Below are 19039 nucleotides of genomic sequence, written 5' to 3'. Positions count from 1 at the left end.
CGCCTCCTGTCCTCATTGCTAAAGTGGCTATAGCTGCCTCCAGTCCTTTAGAAATTAAGCAAAATGCACTCCCAAGTAGTGTGTGCCTCTGTGATACAAGATTAAAGTTCAGTGATTAACTTGGGTACCACTAATAGGCTAGACAGAGCTCAGGCTCACAGCCAACAACAGAAGTCCCTCTCACTTGTAGCAGAATATAAGTACAGAATTACACCCAGGCCCTGTATTTTCCTCACTCTCCAAGGGTACAATGAGGTGCAAACACAGAGGCACATTTTTAAAAAACATTAGAAGGGACTCCATCAGGTCTGTATGCCTTATGAGGGTTTTGATGGTTTAGAGTGTGAGAAAGAGTGAGGAATGTACACCTCTATGCCAGACACAATCACCACCATCATACACTTAGCACAAAGAGATATGAGAGTGATAAGCGAGTCATAGTCCATGCAACATGTGTACACAGACCTAGTCCTGGATGGCATGGTCACAGTTAGAATAGGGTTTATCTAGGATGGAAGGTTAAATCTTATAGGTTGTAACTATGAACAGAACAAATGTGTTACTCTTGTGTCTCAGTGGAACCATCAGATGATAGAGGTAGTCCAATTAATAGCAAATGAATACTTTTCATTTAAATTTATAGTAATCAGTACAGGTGATTTAGTTTGCACAAGTTTACACAACTTTTTTTAACATGAATTTTGTTGAATTTAATATATAAATTAATTTAAGATATTAATGTAATATATAAACATATTACCTCTTTCACTCACCAGACACACATGTGTGTTAAAATGTCTTCATGTGAAACTACACTAACCCACAAGTCTGTCAAAAAACTTATTTTGATTCATTAGAAATCAAGTTTCTGGTGTAAGTGTGCCAATTTTTGGTGAGTTGAAGATGAGCATAAGTTTCACAAAAGAAATTAACTGGCAACACTAATGCCTCCCAGAATAGGCCAACTATTAGATCATATGTCAGTTTCTTGTTCTTCATATCCTTGACATCTTACTCTGTGGAATAATTTGGCTGCAGTATGCTTGATGTACATGGTAATGTCTTGTAATGATGACCCATCAAATCAAACAGCATGCCTGGCCAGCTTCATGCATACAGTGTAAACAGCCTCCCATGCTGATGTATCCTTGGTGCACCATGTCCATCATCTCTTTGTGTAATGTGATTGGCACTACAAGGTGGTTTCCTTTAAACATTAGTTCATTCTCTGAATCCAATGCATCCCAGATGTTGAAGCAGAGTTGTGCAGTGACAGGAACTGGCTGTCTTGATGAGCACCATCAGTAAATATTACTTTTACCACTTGCTGCAGTATTTCATCTGGCTCTGTATTTCTTCAAATTTCTTTATTTCATTTTTCATTGGCTATAAGCATGACCTTCAATCTTACAGCTTCCAGGGACTTCACACTCTCTATATCTTTGAAATTACCTGTTACATATGCTCAATTCAGAATATATTCTAGTAGAATATGTTTGTCCCTAAGATATTTTACCTGTAGGTTTTATATTTGGAGACATAACAGCATCTTTTATAGCCTGGATGGTGCTGCTTCTAGCTGTTTCTTGAAAATAGATTCCAGTGGTTGATGGTCACTTTTCACAGTTACCTATTTGGTTCCATCCTTATATATATATATATATATATATATATATATATATATATATATATATATATATATATATATATATATATATATATATATATATATATATATATATATATATATATATATATATATATATATATATACTGATGAAAGTGTTCACTTTTCACAGTTAGCTATTTGGTTCCATCCTTATATATATATATATATATATATATATATATATATATATATATATATATATATATATATATATATATATATATATATATATATATATATATATATATATATATATATATATATATATATATATATATATATATATATATATATATATATATATATATATATATATATATATATATATATATATATATATATATATATATATATATATATATATATATATACACTGATGAAAGTGTTCACAAGCAAAACAATTGCAAGATATTCTTTCTCAATCTAAATGTATCTTTGTTCTGTAGATGTCAGTACTTATGACACAGATGCAACTGGTTGTCCCTCTTGTGTGAGAACAGAGCCAGGTCTGAATTGAGAGGCATCACACTACACAGTAACTTTATTCTTTACATTGTAGTACCAAAGTACCAGTGTGGTAGAGACTACACTTTTCAATGCCTTGAAAGATTCTTCTTGAGCCTGCCTCCAAACAAACTGTGTGTTTTTTGTAAGCTCCCTTAGTGTTTGGTAATATCTGACTGTTTGGGTAAGAATTTCATTAGGTACTGCACAATGCCTAGCAATCAATGTACTCCAGAAAGATCACTCATTGTAGACATATCCATTATGGCCTGGATTTTCTCAGGTGTAGCTTTTATAATTTCATAAGGAATAATATGACCAAGGAAAGGTACTTCTGAAAATCTGAGTCGAAGTTCATCCATACCAAGAAACACATTATGTACCTTGCATCTGCATAGAAATGCTTGCAATTTACTGTTGTGGTCAGCCATTGCTTCTTCTCATGCAGAACCACACCTATACATGACAAAATCATTTGCCATTACCTCATCACCATAAAGACCTTATATGAATGGATACATTCTCTGCTGTAAAATTTCTCAGGCTGAAAAATCCCAAAGGGCATCCTTATTTGTATCTTCCAAAGGGGCTGTTATATGTAGTTTAATAGGAGGTTTATTCTTTCAGTAGCATGTGCCAGAACCCATACTTCTCATCAAAGATGGAAAACATTCAAGCTTCTGATAACCTTGTTTTACTATCTTCAGTAGCAGGCAGTGGGTAGTGCTTTCTTTTGATTGCTTTATTTAGGTCCTAAGGGATTATACATATTGTGAGTTGTCTTTCTTTTTTTTTAAGGTACCATAATAAGCAAGAACACCCAGTCTGTTGGAAATGTCACTTTGGAGATGATACTGAGCTGCTCTAAATGCCTAAATTCCTTCTGTAGATGCATACAAATGGCTGCAGGCACACAAAGTGGAACACGTTATACTGGAGCTACAGACTCACCCACCCTCAGTTTATGGCTCGTTTAATTTTGCCAACAGAGTCACTGAATACTTGAGGGTACAGCTGTTTAATGTCATCTTTATTTGTGATATTACAGTCTTTCTGTGTAACATGTATCTTCACTTTCATATTCTTATCAAGAGGATTTACTCGTATCTTATCATTGTCATTTATTTCTAAAAGACAAAAGAAAGATACATGCCTTATATCCAAGCACAGAATGAAATTCAATCCCACTCACAAGTTCACAGATGAGGTCACACATACAGTTGCCATGATATGCTCAAATCATCACTGTCCATCTGAACACTCACTTGTGCATCTATAACGGAACAGCGTACTATTAGAGGAGCTCACATTTCTCAGTTCATAATCACCCTTTGCTACTACATATACATGTACTGGCAATGTATTACAGTCTGCTCCACTATCTATTTGGAAGTGTATGTAACATTTGGGTCCTGAAACTGAACATTCAAAACACTCAACTATGTGAACCTGAAGCTCGGGTGCAAAATTGTCTTCCATGTTAATTTTTGCCAACTTATTGACTACCCTCACTTCAGAACAAGATACTGTTTTTCTGAAGTTTGGACACTTCACTGCAAAATTATTACGTTTTTGACAATTTGAACAGGTTTTACCCCATGTGGGACAAATTTCTTTTTTCACCTCATCTTCCATTCCACAGAATCTGCATTCCTTAATCCATCTCACAGGTTTTCTTGTGCTTCCTGGGTAGCATGAAGCTTCTGCTTCATTTGTGTTGCCTCAACTCAGCCACTGGTGTTTTCCTTGGGCTACTGTATGAATGTTTTTGTCCTTTATTTTGCTTACTTCTTTCTGCTTAGTACTGGACACCTCACTTTGTCAGTAGATCTCCAGAGGTCATGCCATTATAGTGTCCTTTTTGTGTAGCAGGTGATCTTGAACTGTTGTATCCATGATACCTAACGTTATACAATCACAGAAAGTCTGGTCTGTTGTAATCTTATTGAAGTCACACCTGAAAGCTAACTAATGTAGAACAGCTCAAATGACTCACCTGGCCTTTATCCATGAAGACTGAGTCAGTACTGTTTGAATGCCATGTTACTGAATGGTTTGCAGTACTGTTCACAAGCTTTGAGTAAACTCTTGACATTCTTTTTTTTTCCTGTCCTTAACAAGCTGGAATGTGTGATATATTTCATGAGCTTCAACTCTTATCACAGTCAACAGTACAAAGTGCACTTCACTAGGTTCCTTGTTAAGCTCAGTCACCAAAGCATAGCATTCCCAATGACTTATCCAGTCCTTCTACAATTCCACTGCATCTCTTTTGTTGATGTCAAAGTTTGGCAATGGTGGTAAAGAAGGTGACATCATGTTAGCTTGTCAAAACAGAGCTTGATTCTTGTGCACTGTTGCCACTATGTGACATCTTGTTGCAGAAGTTAATGAGAGCTTGGGCACAAGTAAACTCCTTTATTAAGGAAGAATTTGGAAACTTAGGCTGGAGACACCTTGCTATACAGAATGGCAACCAGACTGGAGCTAGTACTCAAATGTATCTTGCCTAGCTAGGAAAAAACCCTCATTGAACCTTCTAAACAGACTTGAACTTAAACCACTCATTACAACAACATGAAGATCAAAATTGAAGATGGGTTAAAAATTGCCATTCATAAGCTTTACCTTTTTTGCATGGATGGTTCTTTGCTGTATTTTCCTGCTTATTTTTCAGTTTTATCTTTATCCATGAGCTGACAAATCAGAGTGGTAAAGGTAGCCATCTTATGCTTGTTTCCTTTTTGTAGGTACAGTTTATATATAGAATTTCTGTCAAGTAGTTTCTTATGATTGTAGAGGCTTGTTTTTCCAGGGACAAACTATTCATAGGGGAGCCGTGTCTCATAATCCCTGTGATTACAGAGAGAGCAGTACATACTCAGTCATACTTTATATTTAATTATTGAACATCAGATTTATATGATTTTCCAAGATGAATTCCATTCTTAAGTATTTTAAGATTTTTCCCACTATTTCTAGCTTTGGAACTTTTAATTGCATGTAGTATAATGTTACAATGATGTTGAGCAGGATGATCTTGTTACTGCTGTTATGAAATAAATATTATGTTGTAATCTGATGAAATAACAGAAACTTCTGATTTAATGTCCTCTGTCTTTCCAACAGGAGGTGATTATAGTGCCTTGGGATTAACTGGAGGAACTATAGCATCAAGCTTTGGAAAAGCTATGCATCATGGACATGGTAAAAGTGATGGAAGTCCAGGTAGGTTGAAAATATGTGATGATATCTACTTGTCTTGATGCCGTTATTTGTGCATAATCACATGTTCTGTGATGATTGCAGGATTCCAGTTTAACTGAGATGATTTTTCATTATCTTGTAACTTTAAGTTTTTCCTTACATTATACATTAAATCTTATTCAATACAAACATATATAATAAGAAATCTGCATAATCTGACCTGTTTCAGGCTAGTTAAAATTTTTCAAAACTTTCCATAATCCAAGAATAAGTTTGAATTGTCCACGCTTTATTATACCATTCTCCATTCAAATAAGAAAATTTGTTCCAATTTTTCCATTTGGCATGGTTCAGTTGGTAAAGTCTAAAGGACAAAGGCACCAGTGATGTACAGGTTGACCATCACTAATCTGATTCCATCACTAATCTGGCTCTAATTTTGGCTAGCTTAATTTCAAATTTTCTTGGTTGCTGCATCAACTTTCTTCCATTACTGTTTGTTGGTGCTACAGTATTTGTTGCATAATCAGCTGGCATCACTGCCTATCCAATATGTTTTTCTCCATTTATTATTACAACTGCTCAGTTTTAGCTTCAGCCATGGCACCAGTGAATAAAGGAAGAGCTTTTTGTTGTGTAAGGTACTATCACTGTACATTACCTATAAAAAGATAATGCTGAACTTCTGGAAAAACTAGACAGTAGTGTTTCTATGTGAAACTTGTGCTAATTATGCAGCATTGGCTCTTTGACAGTTCATGACGTAAAGAAACAAAGAAAAGTTTCTCAGTTTCTTTGCTAACAGTGTTGGCTGTACTGGTATTATCAGTATTGGCCAGAAATGAAGTACCAGTATTGGTTTCAATGAAAAAAGTGGTGTCAGTACAGCCCCACGTTTTAGTCAGTGTGCTGATTTACATGGTGTTTTAAAGATAGTAAGAGATAGTTAGCCGTTGGCTTAAGTGTATTCTAACCTAACCTCCCTTAAAACGGCAAAATCACTTAACCAGCATGCAACAGGTCCCAGTGATGCCGGTTTGGTGATAGTCAACCTGTATAACCTTCTCACCACCACTCCATCTTATTCAGAAAATATTGATATTTCTCCTCTTAGCTCACAAGATAAGAAAATTTGGTTTATATCATTAGATTAAGCAGTCACTTTGCAAATAGAACACAATTTTCAAAACTAGAAAAGGTAAAAATCAAGCAGTTACAATGAGTGTAAGTCAGAGGATGAAATTTTATTATTTATATTCTTTTTTACTGATATGATACTGTTTACTATTTACTGATACTTAATATTTATATCAATCATGAAAATAAGGTGTATAATAAGATGTGTTTTTTAGTAGATAAGCTTCTCTTTGATATGATATATGATGATGCATTCATATTTTATATAAAAAGCAAAAAAAAAAAAAAATTTATGAATGTGTTGTGTCTTGACTATCAGGGCACAACAGTACACTTGACATGCTTTTTGGATAATTTGATACAGGTCTCCCCCAAATTAGAATTAGAGTTTAATGTATTTTTATTTTCATTTTTTTTTTTTGCCATCAACTCATTATTTTCTGGCTTTTAAATATGAGGACAAGAAAATCTAATAGAATTATTATTTTTGGTGGTCACTTCATGGATGCCAATGCTTTATGCATGGGACTTGCATCAACATATTTGAGATAGAAGCCTGGATAAAGCAAATTGCAACATCTACACACAAGTAGGCAGCTATCCACAACAAACACTCATGAAAAAAAAAAAAGGGGTAATAGAAAAGGGTAAAAAACAGAGCAACTGTCTCGTTCAGTCCCCCAACTTAAACACGTGTCTAACTACCAACAAACTGGAAAGGAAGAGTGGCCTAGAAAGGTAAGGAGGACAGGACACGTAGTGCTCACCATCAGATTTCTGCTTGCTGCCATTCAGTTCACTCCTTTTATTGGCTCATCTTGCAGGTGCTACCTTTAGGTGTAGCTATGTGGGTGCCACTGTGGGGAATGACAGTGTTGGTGCACTTTCTTTGATGATTTTGTGTTTCAAGTGCATATGCTGTGTGCTCTGTAGACAGCTGTTGCTGTGTGTCTAGTGCCACCTCATTCCGGTTTGTACCGGTTCAGGGCCTGCTGTACTTACCTGGGCATGCAACTCAAGATGCAAGCTACATTAGGCTTCCTTTGAGGAGCCTGACCCATGCTTGGATCCTCGGGACCTTGCATTGGGTTTGCCCCTTTGTGGACTCCCAGATCCTGGCCCACCTCCCCTCTGGTCTCCCTTTCCTCCACTACTAAGATATCGTCTCCTTTAGTATGTTGGGCCTGCTATTGTCAGGCTTGTGCCACCACTGTGGTAAGTGTGTCTTCCCAAGGTTTTTTCAGCACCTCTGAGCTCAGTGATGCTGTTGACATCTGTTTTGCCTTCTGCTTTTTTATGTTTCTAAGACGCCATTGTTTCAGTGCTGGGATGGTGTTTTCTGCCACATTCATAAGCAATGCCTTAGCTGTGACAATACTGCTCTGAGGTCTCTCAGGATCAGAGCAATGCCACTCTCACAGTGAGGTCCCAATCTGTCATCTGGTTAAGAGGAAAAGAGTGATATCACTCTTATGACAATGTCCTGTCCCACTGACTGGTCTGTACTGGTAGGGAGTGATACCGCTCTCAGGGTGATGCCACTTTCCCCCTATGTTCACAAGAGGATAAGAGTGATGACCCCACAGCACACCCACAGGACTTTTTCTGTTGCCTCTCCCTGCATATGGCTTACCAGCTTATGTCATGTTGACATATTTTATTTTAATTATTTGTTTTTTATTTTAATATGTAAAATTTTTCTTTTACATTTCTAAATTTTTTTTTATTTTGGTCTTTGGTGTTTTACCTTCAGGAAGCATGTTAACCAGCCATTCTTCTTAACCCTTTCTGGGATTCTTGGAGGATGATGGGGCTCTCACTCCCATCAGGTATCCCATTGGCTTCCTCCTGCGACCAGTTGCAGTTGATATGCTTCTGCTCCAGACCCTGTGGTGTCCAGTCTACCTCTCCTCCACATTCTGCCATCACTGCTGCTACCTTTTCACCTGCTTCCCTCCAGGAATCTGCCTCTCTCTCCTACTTTCTGGGTTTTGCCTCCAGCATCTCCTCCCTCTAGCACTGCGGTTCCCAAGAACATGAGGCTTCCTCTTGTTGAAGTGGTGACCATGCCTGTATTCTTGGAGACTTTAAGCCAAGTCTTTGGTCCATCCTCTTTTCACCATAGCAAATGGCCTCGGTACCCTTCACCTCTCTCCATATCCCAACATTACCAACATTCTTCTTCACCTCTCTCAGATGTTGGCTCTGTGGTCACAGAGGTAGTTATGCAGGCCCTGCTTCCAGTCTCAGCTTCTCTTCCACCTGGTGATACCTTCTCTTCTCCCTCTTCTTCATCTTCCTCAGAGTTCTTCTCTCAGCTCAGCAGGGGAGGAATGGACGAAGGTCCCCCTCTGCACTAGGTTGTTACACCAACAGAGGATGATTTTCATGCTTAGCAGCATCTCTCCTAGGCTTCAGACTGGTGGGATCCTGTGAAAGAAGTGCAGCTTTGGGGGTGTCCAACTCTGCCAGAGGGATGTCTTTCACCTTCCAGTGGTTCCCTGCCCCAACCCTTGCTCCTCACTTCCCTGAAGTGCCTCCCCACAATGCTTCTAGGGCATCTGCTGAGTTGGCACTCCAAGCCCAGTTACATCCCATCTCTCAGCCTTCAGTTTGTATGACTGTGCAACCCAATAACCATTTGTCATTGCTTTTGGTGGCAGATATAGTTGTGAATACTCTAGTTCAGCCTTTTGTTTCCTGTGGGACAAGTTGGCTTCTTCCTGATCTTCCTCCTGTTATTCATCTTCTGCTCCGGGTGCTTCAGCCTCAGTGATTACAGATTGAGACAACTTGTGAGCTCAGCTGAGAGGTTTTCTTTCCACCCAAGCAATGTCAACAGCATCTGGCATTCTGTCTTTACCCCCTTCCTCTTCATGCTCTGCTAACAGAAGTTGGGCAGGCCAGGGGAAGAAGTCTGTCAATCTTCTGAGAGATTTCCATCATGTTTTGGATCTTGAAGACAGCCTCCTTTCTGGGCTCTTCCCATGAGTCTGCACCCTCCTCAGCTTTGGACACTCAAGCTGCCTTTCACCACATTGCTATCCTGGCTTCTGTGGCCATCCAAGCTCTGCAGCCAGCCTTGGTTTCTTCCATGGCAGAAGCTCTTCATGCCAGACTCCAGTGTTGCAGAGCTGTGCTATGGGAAGTGACCCTGCAATTCAGTGGTTCGTTTTGGGTGTTGACCCTCTTGCCAGCTCTCTTGGATACAGTTTATTCTTGAGATCTTTTGCAAGTTGCACTCTTTCAGGTGAGAGTTCACATCTGGTTCCACAGTCCTGCCTCCTCCTCTCATACTCGTCAAGGTTCTGGCTCCTGAGTATCTGGTTCCACTAGTTGATGTACAGTGAGTTTTCGTCCTCCACAGCGACATCTTCCCTCCTCTTTGGATTCCTGTGGAGGGTTCTTCAGATCCCCCCTCAGGTTTCAACCAGGAGCTCTTCTGCCTCTCGTGCTGGAAGCTGGCAACTATTTAGATCTCCTTCCCACTCAGTGACTTCCCAGGTCTTGTCATGCTAGTCAGCTCATCTTACCCCTGATCCTCTGCAAGTCTCCTGGTTGCTTCCCTGACCTGATAGAAACAGCACTCCTGACTCCTGCAGGCTCAGTCTTCAGTCCAGGTGGGAAGAAGCATGGCTCTGAGGGTCTCAGGCAGCCAAGGTCATCCACAGGGGTCTTTCTCTTGGCCATGGGTAGCCAGCTGCTATCATCCTCTCATCCACCATGTCCATCCTTGATCCTGCTCCAGGGTGGTTTGACACCTCTTTGAGCTTTGGAAGCAAGATGTTGTGGAGGTGACACTCAACCCTTCATTCATGCCCCATGCCTTCATGGTTCCTAAAAGTGACTCTGACAAGCTTCAGCTACTCATTGACATGAGCAAGCTGAATCAGAGTATCCAGACTCTTTGCTTCTGGATACTCTCGATTCAGCAATTTTGGTTGGTCTTGTCTCCAGATGCATGGTTGGTCTCCCTCAACATGGAGAGTGTGTACTGGCACATGTCCATCCACCCTCAGTTCCACAAGTTCCTGGCGGTTCAAGTGAACTCACACATCCTTCGGTTCAAGGTCATACCCTTTGGTCTCAACATCACCCAGCATCTTCATAAAGCTCACCAAGACACCAGGACATGGACATTGCTCTCTGCACCTGCCAGGAAATGGGATTCTTGGTCAACTTTTCCAAGTCCCTTTTATCTCCTTCCCAGTCCATCACTTGGCTTGGCATTCAGTGGGACATGAGTTCCCTGTCTCTGGACATGTCTGCATGCAACCAGGTCTGGCTGCTACAGAAGCTTTGCCGGACACTGGGTACTCATACTTTCATTAAGCAATTGTGGGACAGCCTCTCAGGTTCCCTCAACTTCACAGCAGATGTAGTACCTTTAGGACAGCTGAGGTTCAGGAGACTTTCCCTGGAAGGAAACCACTGGTTTCCCATTACCTGGTGTGATCAGGTTCACAGGTTTCCCAGATCTCCACTTTTACTCCTCTGTTGGTGGGCTCTACCCTATTGATTGTCCTCAGTTGCTTCCTGGACCCCTCCATAACCCATTCTGATTGTCATTACTGATGCTTCAGATTTGGGCTAGGGCCTCCAGTCTTCCAGTGGTCTTCAAACATTCCAGGACCATGTTTGAAAATTTGGTGGACATTTTCAGCAGTCCTCATATGGATCTGTTTGCCTTCACCTCCAACCTCAAGCTCCCTCTGTTTGTGTTGCATGGGACAGCAATGGAGGCAGGAGGACCAGATACCTTCCTGGTTGATTGGAGCCAGTGGAGTTTCCTGTATCTGTTCCCTCTTCCAGCACCCAGAGTGTTACTGCAGGTGTGCCACAAACTGCTGACGTTCCAAGGCCAAGTTCTTCTGGTGGCCCCCTTCTGGCAACTCCAGCCTTGGTGACAGCAGCTCCTGTCCTGGTGTCCTTCTCCAGTGCCCTTCAATCATGTCTCTGTCAGAGAGAGGCCTGAAGTCCTCCAGGATCTCTTCCAACTTTCATACATGGAGTTTCTCTCTCTCTGAGCTTATCTAGAGAGCTCTCTCCAGAAGTGGTGCTTGATCTTTCTTTGGCCCTTCGTGACTCTTCTGTTTGGCAGCACCAATCCTGCTGGAAAGCCGTCTTGTTCTTTCTTCATGATAAAGATAGTCAGAACCTCTCATATTTCATGAGAAAGGCTGCTCCACTGCTACTATCCATACCCACATTGCTGCCCTAAAGGCTTCATTTTGTTATGGCTGTGGCATTTCACTGGACCTCCTCTGGCTGGACTGGATGCTTTGCAGGTTCTTCCTTCAGCATCCCTCTCTCTGCCAGTCTCATCCTTTTTGGTCCCTCTCAAAGGTTATGGACTCCTTGGTTCTTCCTTTTGTTTCCTGAGCTTCTCTCACTGGATCTGTTCTTTCAGAAAACTTTTTGGTTGCCTTAACTTCTGGCCTGCATGCTTCACAATTATGTACCTTATCTCATTGTCCTGCTTGAACTGTCTTTGCTTCTGGTGACATTTGGGTTTTGTTGGCCCCTGTCCCTTCCTTTCTGGCCAAGAATGAATGGGAAGATTATTCTGGCTTGGTTTCAAGGTGGGATTCATCATCCTCTGTGTCCCGTTTCTTCTCTCCGCCAGTATCTTCTAGCTTCTGGTTCTTCTTTGGACCATCTCTTTGTTTGGCTTGACCCTCATAGCCCCTGCTCCAGTGTGCACATTACACAGGTTTCGTGCAGTGTTATTAACCCTGCAGACCCAGGACATTGCCCAAGAGGTCAGGATGTACAGAAAATGGCAACTTCTCTTCTTTTCTTCATTTCCATTCCTTGGAGACTAAGTGCAAAGGAAGCCAATGGAGCATGGCTTACACTTTAATCTATCACTACCTCTCCACTCAAGTACAAGTTATTGATATGCCCTCTGTCACATTGGGCTCAGGCCCTTCTGCCTAACCAATCCTCTTGTTTGAAACCTCAAACATTTGAGGTCCCTTTCTCTTATTCTATGAAACTTCAGATTTATCTTCTGAGTCTGGTCATCGGTAACTTATGGACCTGTGGCCCCTTTGCATGTGGGGCATTAGCGTGGGTTTTCTTGGTCTTGTTGGGGAACATTCTTGCAGTTTCTCTATGGGATCGGTCTTACTTAGTGTTTGTTTCTTGGAGATATCCTGCTGCTCTTCATGTCACAGTTTGTCCTTCCAGTGAGCAACTTCATCTTTCCCACCAAGTGAACAGGTGTTGTTCTTTATTCTTCTCCTCATTCGGCAAGTATGTGTCCCAGGTTTGTGTCTTCCCAGACTGCCTCCACATGGGAAGCAGCATTGGCATCCATGAAGTGGCCACCAAAATGGGATTTTGAATGGAAGTGAAAAATCTATTTTATGGTGGTGCTGAGTGGATGCCAATGTCTTGGTCCCAGCCATAGTTTCGTTCTCCTCTTGCCCCTGTCTCATTCAGTTCCCACCTGGCTTTACATGGCATTTTCTGATGGTGAGTGCTACATGTCCTGTCTTCCTTACCTTCTTAGGCCACGTCCCCTTTTCGGGTTTGTTGATAGTTAGGCAGGTGTTTAGGTGGGGGGGTTGAACAAGACAGTTGGTCCATTTTTTACCTCTTTTTTTTTTTTTTTTATCTGACTTCTTTTCTTTGGTAAGTATTTGATGTGGAAAGCCACCTACTTGTGTGTAGATCTTTCAGTTTGCTGGATTCAGACTTGCATCTGAAATACATTACTGCAAGTCCCGTGCATAAAGCATTGGCATCCACTCACCCCTATCAAAAATTTATTTTTCACTTCTGCTCAAAATCCCATTTGAATAATGCAGATGTGTTGATAAGACCTTTAATTCTAAGATAGGAGTTGAAAAGTGTTTACAAAAGAAAATGTATAATATATCTGAAGGAGGCATATGATCTGACACAAATAATAAAGGGATTAAAGGGATTGCAGTACCCTTGGTTAAGTTCCTCAGTCAAGAAAACATGAGTGATAAGCTTGTAGAAACTGAATGAGTTTGGCAGATATTGATAAAAAGGATGGCAAGCATGAAAATGATAAGGTTACTAGACAGTGGAATAGTTTTCACATTTGATATTTATGTGTTGTTTGTAAATATGAGAATGAAAATCAAAGGGATAGGATCCAAGGAGTTAACTGACTTAACTGAGAGGTGCATGTGAAATGAACAAAATGAATAATTAATAAAAGTAAAATGGGCTCATCATTTATCATGTTAACTGTAGCAGTAAACAATTTATTCAAAGAAAACATGTTAAAACTACTGATTAAAGGATGTAGCGGCAGAATGATGTAGGCATCATAGCTGCTACTTTGGATTAATTAAGACTTCAAGTTGAAGAATGCATACATAGAAGCTGTAAAGAAGAGGCTAATGTTTCATATCAGTGTGATACTCTTAGAGAATGCAGTTTATTCATTAAGAAGAGAAAAAGAATTTTGTCTAGGATGGCATAAACATAGCCACTCACTATGATGGCTTGTATTTATATAATCATGACATACAGGAAAGGATCTATACTCGTATTGCCCTACTTACATATCTACTATTATCCAACTTTTCTTTAAAGTAATGGATATGTCTTACATAGACCACCTTATCATCTAAGTTATTCCAGGATTCTGGTTCTGTGAGAAAACTGTACTTCTTGATCCCTCTCTTTCAAGTAGTCCTCTTCAGCTTTTTTCTTTGTCTCTTTGTATACATTTAATTTATCAGACATAGATCCTCTCTATGTAGTTGTTTCACTGCCTTCATCACTGAACATTACAGTTAAGTCTCTCCCTTCCCATTTCTAAGGTTGAAATCTGCATGCTAGACAGTCTCTCTTCATAAGATAGGTGTTGTAAATTAAGTACAACTTTGATTGCTTCTTTCTTTACTTGTTACACTTTTCTTGTAAGATTACCATGCTATTGCTGTGTACTAAAGTCTTGGTTGTATCATTGTAACAACTGTCTTTCTCATGACATCTTCATCAAAATAAGTAAACACACTTTTATCTTGCTTAACAACTTGAGAGTTTTCTAAGTTGTTTATTGTATATGATTCTCAGATTATAACTGTTCAAACATCATTCCCAGATCTTTTTTTCTTTTTTTTTATTCCATTTACCATCTACAGCTTTATCTATATCCTATTTAGATCTTCCTTGTAATGTTTCACAGTCTATGTAATTTTTCAATTTTTATAATATAATAATTATATTAATTTGCAAACAAATTAATATAATTATTTACTCCCACCATATTACTAATTTATATTGCAAACATGACTAATGCCAGAACATATCCCTGTGGAAGTCCACTTAAAACTGAGCATCTTTCTGTTTTTTTTTTTTTTTTTCTCTCTGACAATTATTCTCATGTCTTATTTAAAAAAAAATTTTATACGAACTATTCTTGTGTCTCTTATTTAAAATCATCTATCCATTCTAAGGGCATATTTCACAGTCACTTCCTGTTGTTGTGATTGTTACCAGTAAGTGGTGATGCCCACCACTAACAACAAATCCGATTTCACAGACATTTTCACAGCGTTGTTTGTTTTGATCCTTACCAGAAACTGGAACCTTTGGTAATGCTGGCTTGGGAGCTGCTGGGCCTCCCCCAATGGAGCTTACCAATGTATTTATTTCTTACAAATATCGCATGTTCTTATCTTCTTGTACTTGTATCACTTCATAAATTGTATATCAGAATTATTTAACAATACAACAATATTTTGTTGGCTATAATAGTAATATGGTAAAATTTAAGAAGAATTTGAATGGCAGCATGAACTCACCACCAGCTAATTAAATTTCACTACCTGTCACCCTTATTTCATCTGCTATGCCTCCTTGTTTAAAAACTGTAATAATCCTCACATACACATAGAGTGTATGGAATTTGTCACCTAAGAGAAATATTAGATAATATTAAAATAACATTACCATTTCCATCAGAGGGCTAGGCTTGCTTTCATTAGGCTTTGTTTAAATTAATTCAGTTCATTAATTTAATTGTTAATCCTTTCAGTGGGTAGATCATAGTTAAAAAACATCATATTTTTTGCTGAGAAGTAAATAATCACTGTCTCAAAATTAGTAGGCTTGGGCTATTTCCATAAAACCTGAAATATTTCAGTCTAACAATGTATATGTACAGCATTGAGGAAGAATTAATTGACTCATTTTGTCTAATAAGGGGGCTCTGGCATACCAGCATTACTGAATCAGAGGTATTTGTTTTGTTATGATCATTACCTGATTGGGAATCACTGAAATCACAAAAACAACAACTGTGAAATTGGATCAAGGTATTCGTCATGCCTGTTACCAGGTTGGTAAGGCTAGTGCTTGGGAACATTACAAGTGACTGTGAAATTGGCCCTAAGAGACCATTCTTCATTCCTCCAATTTGTTCAGTTTTCCAAATCTTGTGAAGAACTTTAGCAAAAGCCTTTTATCAGTTTTTCAAATCTTGTGAAGAACTTTAGCAAAAGCCTTTTATAGTTCCAAGTATATGAAATTTACCCAGAAATCACTTGAATTATATGTTTGTTTTACATAGAACCTGCTTCTTATATTAGCATTTCCAATGCTTCTCACTACCCAGCCATCTAATTCCACATTCAAGACAAATTAATTCGTATTTCACCCTATGGCAACCTCTGGTAACTTATTGGCAACCATGCCTCCCTCAGCTGAGACTGTCATTCTTTCTTGAGATGTGCTTCTGTACGGACTCAGGTTCCTACAGTGCTACCAACTTTTGTTACCCAGCTGTCTCACTTTCTGCCTTATGGCTGAGTTTCTATGCCATCAGGAGAGTTTGTTGTCCCCACCCGATGGGTTTGTTGGCTTCAGTAAGGCTTCCCCCAACTAGTTTGTTGTGGGCCAGGACAATGGTGCTTCACCTAGCGGCCATGTTTCCAGTGTTGGAACCATCTGATTCTTCGCCATCTTCACATCATTCTTCGTCCTCACACTTCTCCAGGAGAGTCTATGCTTCATCTTGTTGCAGGAAAGTGCTTGGGAGTGCCCACCACAACCCACATACTGTATGTATTGTTTGCCATGATGGTTTTTGTGATGTAAACAACAGGTGTGCTGAGTAGATGGCCATTGATCTCAGGGATGCTTACTTCCAAGTCTCAGTCCACCCAGACAGTTGCCAGTTCTTTCACTTTGTTTGGGAGAGTTGTCATTTCCAATTCAAGCCCCTTTGCTGTGAACTCTCCACAGCTCCACATGTTTTCACCAGGATGATGGGTCCAGTTTCAGTGGCATCATATCAGCATGGTATTCATCTCCTCCATTATCTGGATGACTGGCTGCTGTTGGTGCTTTCAGAACAGAAGGCTCTGGAGGTAACCAGTTGCCTCTTCAACATGTGTCCTTCCCTAGGGATTCAAGTAAATTAGGAAAAATCCTCACTGACCCCTTCCCAGTTAATGATCTTTTTAGGGATGGAGATTGTTTCTTCTCTTCTGAAGGTCTTACTGACACAGCAGGGCCTGGACAATCTTTATCTTCAACTCAAGTCTTTCCTCAGTGTTTAAGCTCCCTCAGCAAGAGCTTGGTTAATGCTTTTGGGCCTCATGTCCTCTCTTATCCACCTGATTCCTCCAGTTACATCTTTCCTGCTCATGGAACCGACAGTTCCATTGAGACCTCTCCAGACGTGTACCTATACACCGATGGGTTCGGGAGTGTCAGTCTTGCAAGACTCAGTGACCAGTATGTGTGGTCCACACAAGCACTCTTTCTTGGAGCTTAAGGGTCAACTTTCGGTGTCCAAACTTTGTTTCTCTGTTTTGGGATCCAATGGCAATAGTCACAGATGCCTTCCTGTACAGCTGGGATCATCAGGATCTGTATGCCTTTACTCCCTTCCCGCTGATCAGGAAGGTTCTTAACAAGCTCATCCTGATTGCCCCATTCTGGCCACAGAGAGGTTGATTCCCAGATCTTGTTCAGGCCTTAGGGAACACTCCTTGGTGCTTTGTGCAGCACAGGGACCTTCTTCACCAGCCACATGCTTGCAGTTTCCATCAGGTTCTCCCCATGCTGCAGTTAGCTATGTAGAAACTATCAAGTAAGTCCTCAGACACTGAGGCTATTCCTCCTGAGTTAGGGAATTCCTAGTGAAATCTAAACAACCTTCCACACACATGAACTACCAGTATAAATGGAAGAGGTTCAAGGAGTGGTGCAAGAAGGAGGGACACATTGTCTCTAATCCTTCTAGCCAAAAGTTTGCTGATTTTTTATTCTGTCTAGGACAAGAGTGCAATTTGTCAGTTATCACTATTAAAGGATATAAAGATGTGTTAAATGGCATGTTCTCTCTCAAGGGGTTTGATCTTTCTTTGAGCCCTGTTCTCCAGGAAGTCATAAAGGCTTGCTCAGCACAAGTTCATTGCATGTCATGCAGAGCTCCTTCATGGAATGTAGACATGGTCTTCAAGGCCTTAACCCATCCCCCTTTAACTACCAAAGAAACAGACAGACAGACAGATAGACAGAGTGATTGTCAAGAGAGTTCCTTATTTCTTTATTTTTATTATTATTATTTTTAGTATTTATTCTTATTTTCATGTACTTGTGAGGGGAGGGAGGGAGACCATGGTAGGGTGGAATGGAACAGAAGGGAGGGAAGGAAAAGAAAGAAAAAAAAATAGCAAGGTGTTAAACAATGGAAAGAAAAGAGGAGAGAGAGAGAGAGAGAGAGAGAGAGAGAGAGAGAGAGAGAGAGAGAGAGAGAGAGAGAGAGACCAATGTTTGGAATAGTAGTCATTTGAGAAAAAAAACAGGAAAACAAGATGTGTTAGAAGAGCAACTTGTGTGTATTTACCTAGTTGTATTTATCTAGTTGTGTTTTACAGGAAAAGAGCTATGCTCGTGCTGTCCTGTCTCCATATCTATAAGCATCCAGCTTAACTTTAAATTCATGAATATTTGTTGCTTGTACCACTGTTTCATCTAAGTTGTTCCATATTTCTATGCTTCTATTTGGGAAACCATATTTCTTGATATCTCTTCTACTTGCTGTTTTCCTCAATTTCACTCCATGTCCTCTTGTATCTCTTGAGTCCTACACAAATAAGTCTTCTTTGTCAACTTGATCCTCTTCCTTTAAAGCTCTGTATATAGCAATCAGATCCCCTCTTTCTCTTCTCTCTTGTAATGATGGAAGCTTCAATCTCCTTAATCTTTCTTCATACGTTAAATCTCTCAAACTTGGTACCAATTAGGTTACAGCTCTTTGGATCCTTTCTATTTTCCTTATTTCTTTTTTTATCATGGGGTGACCAAACAATTGTGGCATATTCCAGTTTTGGTCAAATCACATATTCCATCAGCTTTTACATCATCTCTTCATCCATGTAAGCAAATGTCCCTTTTATCTTTCTTAGCAACTCATAGGTTTTCCCAACTATTTTGTTTACATGTTTTTCTGGTGATAAATTATCACTTATTGTAATTCCCAAATCTTTTCTTGCTTGGTTTTCTTAATTTCTATTTCTC

The 19039-nt window shown here is 39.7% G+C and overlaps 1 protein-coding gene across 5 annotated transcripts in view; it reads left to right on the top strand.

The window, feature by feature from the left end:
* The window catches only part of LOC135101928 (4'-phosphopantetheine phosphatase-like), a 332938-nt gene that overhangs the window by 172302 nt on the left and 141597 nt on the right, over positions 1-19039 (top strand). For all 5 annotated transcript variants that reach the window (XM_064006329.1, XM_064006310.1, XM_064006318.1 and 2 more), the window contains one exon: positions 5303-5401. In XM_064006329.1, coding sequence (XP_063862399.1) covers positions 5303-5401 — 99 coding nt within the window. The remainder of the gene's footprint in view (positions 1-5302; positions 5402-19039) is intronic.

This window comes from Scylla paramamosain, chromosome 1 (genome assembly GCF_035594125.1).
Source record: "Scylla paramamosain isolate STU-SP2022 chromosome 1, ASM3559412v1, whole genome shotgun sequence".
Taxonomy (NCBI): domain Eukaryota; kingdom Metazoa; phylum Arthropoda; class Malacostraca; order Decapoda; family Portunidae; genus Scylla; species Scylla paramamosain.
Note: the sequence above shows the minus strand (reverse complement) of the source record. Positions and strands in the feature narration are given on the sequence as shown.